Source organism: Sinocyclocheilus grahami, unplaced genomic scaffold (assembly GCF_001515645.1).
Source record: "Sinocyclocheilus grahami isolate Dianchi unplaced genomic scaffold, SAMN03320097.WGS_v1.1 scaffold1578.1, whole genome shotgun sequence".
NCBI classification, from domain to species: Eukaryota; Metazoa; Chordata; class Actinopteri; order Cypriniformes; family Cyprinidae; genus Sinocyclocheilus; species Sinocyclocheilus grahami.
Window position 1 is genome coordinate 208457 of NW_015506757.1, and position 5707 is coordinate 214163.

General features: G+C 35.8%; 1 protein-coding gene across 1 annotated transcript; it reads right to left on the reverse strand.

The window, feature by feature from the left end:
• Positions 1-3736: 3736 nt before the first annotated feature.
• LOC107571303 (centromere protein X-like) lies at positions 3737-4550 on the reverse strand. The gene is made up of 3 exons (XM_016257619.1): positions 4424-4550; positions 4237-4325; positions 3737-3829 (listed from the first exon to the last, which is right to left on the reverse strand). The coding sequence occupies exons 1-3, from the start codon at positions 4533-4535 to the stop codon at positions 3815-3817; spliced, it is 216 nt and encodes a 71-aa protein (XP_016113105.1). The 5' UTR covers positions 4536-4550; the 3' UTR covers positions 3737-3814.
• Between the last annotated feature and the right edge of the window lie 1157 nt (positions 4551-5707).

Sequence of the window (5707 nt, forward strand, 5' to 3'; positions counted from 1 at the left end):
TTGACGAACCTTCTCATAAGGCAGGAAAAGGGTCAACGTCTACTCTGTTCCAATGGATAAACCTGGAATTAAAGCAAAACTGATAATAAAATAAGGACAATTATAATAAAAAATACAGCTAACACAAAACATTCATAATTTACCTAATACTGAAGTTTAATTATCAAGTTTGAAACAAACTGCAAAGATGTATGATTTTATAAAGCAGTTATGTTCAATAAAAAGCACAATACGACTCCCACATTTTGACCAGACACCTATGATTTTCACTCAAATGGTATCTGGATTTCCTCAAATTTATAGACATATTCGCTAAAAGCAATTTCTAGCCTATTAAATATTTTAAGCTGAACATTACTAGAAAAAAATTATTCACTATACACAAATTCCCATGGTTAAATACATTTTCCAGACCTGTAAACCACACAAAAAAAAAGGCTCAGAAGTTGGGAATACGTGGAAAGTCACCACTCCCGAATGAGTTTGCGCGAGAGAACGTAATCTTTAAGTTTTAAGTCGGTTTGAATAATCCGGATAAGCGCAAGTAAGTACCATTTTGATTAGCCATCATACCTACAATAACTGTGCAAACAATGAGTGCCGTATGCGCGCGAGAGATCACTTCGGGCGCTTGCGTAAACTACACCAGAGCGCGTTCTCACCTCACGCATCGGATGCCGTGCGCGCGCTCAAGGAAGTTGGACATAGTGGTGTACTAGAGGTAAAAAATTATATAAATACTGATCGGTTTCTCGCACAAACCGATCGTTTCGTGTCTTAGGATATCAATGTGTCGTCACGAGCTGCAGGGCTTAATTTGGATTTGTCTGTGCATGTTTTTTTTACTCTCATAGATTTTGTTACCATTGCCATGCATTATACGACTGATAGACTGCAACGGCTGGACTTAAAAATCATAATTTGTGTTCTACTGAAGAAACAAAGTCACCTACATCTCGGTGAACATTTTTGGGTGAACTATCCCTTTAAGATGGATGATTTTGTGTTGTAATCAATTCATTAACAAGCCCAATTTACATATTTATTTTCTCCACCACAATATAACTTTACTTTTATTGAATCTGGAACATTCCTTTCAGGAACTATTCCAGGAGTTAATGTTTTTTTGGCAGAAATGACAGTGATAAAGACGTTCTCTTTAATGAGATTTACTAATACATCAAAGGAAATATGGGGGGTGAAATCCCATGGAGCTACTGTAGAAGATTGATCTCCTTACTAGTCAGAATGCCACGGCGTAGTAACTCCTGCCTTCATAACATCATATCTAATTCACTGCCTTACTCACAAACCACAGACCTGAATGCTGACTTATGTGTAGACCCATCCAAGGCTCTACTGCCGAATTGGAAACGGATCAGTCTCTGTCTCACAGGGAAAGTGCTCAGCGCTCCAGAGCTTCTCCAAAGCGTCTGGAATGGCTGTTGACACTCCCAGTCTTTAATGTAGGATCAAGAAAAGCTTTAACTCATTATTCTTTTCAACCCACTCCTCCACTCTTGTCTTAACTACTTTCAAATGTTTAATAATGCTGCCTTCAGAGGTAATTTGTTCCACTAAGATGCACAAGGAGTTGCAATGATCATATATGCCAAACAGAAAACTAAAATGGACAGGCTAGAAATATATTCTCACAATAGACAAGTGTACCATTAACATGTTGAAAGTGATACATCTAAATGAATTTAGTTATTTCATAACATTAAACAATAATCATTATCAAGACTGCATGAAATGGCTGCAAATGATGAGCGGTGCTGGACAAAAATCTGAAATTTGTTTTTAATTCTGCATAATTAACACAAAGACTTTTACAATAATCAGTTGTTTGAAATAACTCCCAATGACTCATAAATAAGCAAAGCTGTTCTTGAAAGACAGAACCACCCAAAGTAATTAAACAAAGATGTTTTGCTATTAAATTGACTTTTGACAAATGGTAAATATGCCAAGTATATGATGGTCCCCCTTTAATGGTTTCCAACCTAAGGATTTTGCATCGGGTAAAAACTGCTTCTTTCTGAAAAGGTTGTACAAACCTTCTCAAAAGACAGAAAAAAGATCAAAATCTTCTATGTTCACTGGAATAAACCTGGAATAAACGTAAAACGGATAATACAATATGGGTGATTATGAAGGTAGAAATGCTTTTAAACAAATTAATTCCTATGCAAAAACCGCTTTAAAAAATAAGAAATTACAGTGGACACAAAGCATTCATTATTTGCCTAGTAAAGTTTAATTACAAAGTTTGCAGTGAAGTTCAAAGGTGTATGATTTTATAAAGCAGTTATGTTCAATAAAAATTACAATAATATTGAACAGGACACCCACATTTTGACCAGACATCCATGATTTTCATATGGATAAACGAAATTTGGATTTCTGTAACACTTGGCTTAAAGCTTTTATATAATGCATTAATAAAAGTTTGAATGCGTTACTTATGCCTTGTAATGCATTATATAATCTCGTAAATAATTGTAACCACAGTTATAATACATTATAATTTATTCATTGTTATACTTAAAAAATTAGAATGCATTAAAACAAGACAAACAAACCTTCAAATGTTATGCCTTTTAACTTTGGTTAATTTTTTAATGAAAAGATATAATGCATTACAACACACATTATGAATACCTTTATAATGCATTATACATATAGACTTTAAGCAAAGGGTTTCTGCAATGTCCTATGAACTATTTAAAGCTGAACATCACACACACAACAGAAATTCCTAGGGTTAAATTAACTTTCCAGACCTGAAAAAAAATTAAGCAAATAAGCTTTTGTTTCCAACATACAAGCAGTATGTCTTGCTATTGCCCTTAACTACATGATCTAACAAAATACAACATGTTGATCTTTCCTTTTGCTTTGCTTATCTAATAACAAACCCATTCAAGCAAAGCCCTTAACATCACAACTGGAAACTCACTGGCGGCAGGTTCGACTAACTCCAAGAGCGCAATTATCAGAGCAAAAAGCTTTCTCTCTGCCTTGATGAAAGACCGGGAGCCCCCTTGAGCGACTCAACGTCTTGTTTATTTACACTCAAAATTACACCCCTCTCTTCCTGTGTCATGTTCTTTGGTTCCAATTTGTTTTGTTATGCTTCCACTAAAACTGAACTACTATGCGTGTGGTCGCAATAATTTTAACAAGCTGACACTCTCTCCGCGCACACACACGGGAGACTCACACACACATTCCGCCCTGTGCCCTCTCACCTCCGTGACACCTTCAACTATACCACATTGCAGGACAGCGAGGGGAAGGGGGGAAACTTCAAAGTGACCGGAGGGGGGTGCTTCTTTTTCCTGCCACTTGTCATCATCTAAGGGTCTTTGCTGCCTCCCTTATTACTTTAATCAATTCCAACTGCTTCAAGAGGCTTTGATGGGGGAGCGGGGCAAAGCATGCTGGAAGCACCTGCCGCTGAGAAGAGCACAGGTGGCCTACAGAGCCACGGGGTGAGACTCGAGACCTCTTTACCAGGAGGCAATAACAGCACTGTTACCCAGCAGGCATTCCAATCGGCCCATCGTCACAGAAAACTGCTGGCGGCGCGTTGTTAAAACGCTAAGTTTAAGAGAACCTGATGCGAATTGAATGACATGTAAAATAACTGTTGATAAAATAAGTTTTTTAATTAAATCAGTCATACATCTAATACATTTTAATACAAAGTCTAAAGATTGAAGCATGTGCGAATATTCAAAGTGAAGTCCAGGATGTTCATGTTCAGCAGAACTAGGTTATGTTGCCATCTGCTGGCTCCTCAGCAAAATTAAAAGTCAAGAAGCTGCAAAGGAAATTTCATATTAATACACTGTGAGAAACTAGTTTCACTATGGAACAGAAAATACACAAAATGAGACGGAAAAATAACTAATATTTTACGATTTATTAAAAGCACAGGAACAACTGACAAAAGAGCACAGAATTGTGTAGCATACATTTCAAAATCCTTTTTCTTTGGAAATTTTTTTTTTAAATTTAATAATATGTAAATGTTTCTAGAAATATAAATATATAAATGTTTATAAATATATAAAAATTCAATTTGAGTAGATTAATTCTTAGCAGAGGGCTAAATAACATGACCATACATTATTTGTAATCAAAATAATAAAACTCACAACAAAAATATATTTTTTTTTAATAAAAAACACAAGATACATCAAGCACATGCATAAACATAAAACTCACCAGTTGTGGCAGAATCTTTTCAAAGTGTTCAATATCAACAGTGTCACAGTCCTCACTGTCGGCCTGTTTTACAGCTCTGCGTGCCGCCTCTGTAGCATACAGACAATTGTCATATTACTGAAGGAAATTATATTACACTGTACTGTAACAAAGTACAAAATGACTGCATATGTAAAGTTTGCCTTACCTTCAACAAATACTTTCAACATCTCTGCTACAAGTATGACAGCATCACTGCTGACTGTGGAAGAAAAACTTCCAAACTGAATGCTGTTCAGGTGCCTGATCTCGCTGACCATTTTTTCTTAATAATTGTGTTTCTGTCTTAATCCGTACCCTCACACATGTATGCAAAACCACAAACCACATGCACTGATCGATATTGTAAGGGTGGTATAATAAGACTTTAAATGAACGGAAAAGCTAAAGATGAATAAAGAATATGCATCTGTATTTCTATTTTGAAATGTTTTTATTACATTTATAAAGGTGCTGTAAATTAAATAGTTGCATATTATATCGTATACATGCAGCTTGGAAAGGTTTATTGTGAATGGGAAAAAAATCTTAATCATTTCATTAATTTGAACAAATTTACCATCCCCAACTTGGAAGCTCTGGGCTTCCAAAATTCTGAGTTTCCCCAATTCAACGGTGTTCAACTTGTAAATGCAATCTTTCTGAAATTATTTGAATGCACCATGCATTGGGTGTTCAAATGTCAAGGGACTCAAAAGGGCAAATTACCAAAAAAGGACCCACAAACAATATCTGAGATCATTTGTGACCCTGGACCACAAAACCAGTCTTAGGTAGCACGGGTATAGTTGTAGCAACAGCCAACAACACAATGTATGGGTCAAAATTATTATTTATTTATTTTTTATGCCAAAAGTCATTAGGATATTAAAGGGGTCATATGATGTTGCTAAAAAGAACATTATTTGGTGTAATGAAATGTGTTTATGCGGTTTCAGGTATTTGAACAAATTTACCATCCCCAACTTGGAAGCTCTGGGCTTCCAAAATTCTGAGTTTCCCCAATTCAACGGTGTTCAACTTGTAAATGCAATCTTTCTGAAATTATTTGAATGCACCATGCATTGGGTGTTCAAATGTCAAGGGACTCAAAAGGGCAAATTACCAAAAAAGGACCCACAAACAATATCTGAGATCATTTGTGACCCTGGACCACAAAACCAGTCTTAGGTAGCACGGGTATAGTTGTAGCAATAGCCAACAACACAATGTATGGGTCAAAATTATTATTTATTAAAGGATATTAAAGGGGTCATATGATGTTGCTAAAAAGAACATTATTTGGTGTAATGAAATGTGTTTATGCGGTTTCAGGTAAAAAAAAAACACATTATTTTCCACATACTGTACGTTATTGTTTCTCCTCTATGCCCCGCCTTTCTGAAACGCGTCGATTTTTACAAAGCTCATCGGTCTGAAAAGCGAGATGTGC

What these genes read in the sequence shown, in the direction of transcription:
- LOC107571303 (XM_016257619.1), bottom strand. Translation starts at nt 4,535, where the DNA reads ATGGTCAGCGAGATCAGGCACCTGAACAGCATTCAGTTTGGAAGTTTT. An exon ending in GTTGAAAGTATTTGTTGAAG is followed by an intron (nt 4,326 to 4,423) that starts GTAAGGCAAACT and finishes TGTATGCTACAG; the next exon opens with AGGCGGCACGCAGAGCTGTA.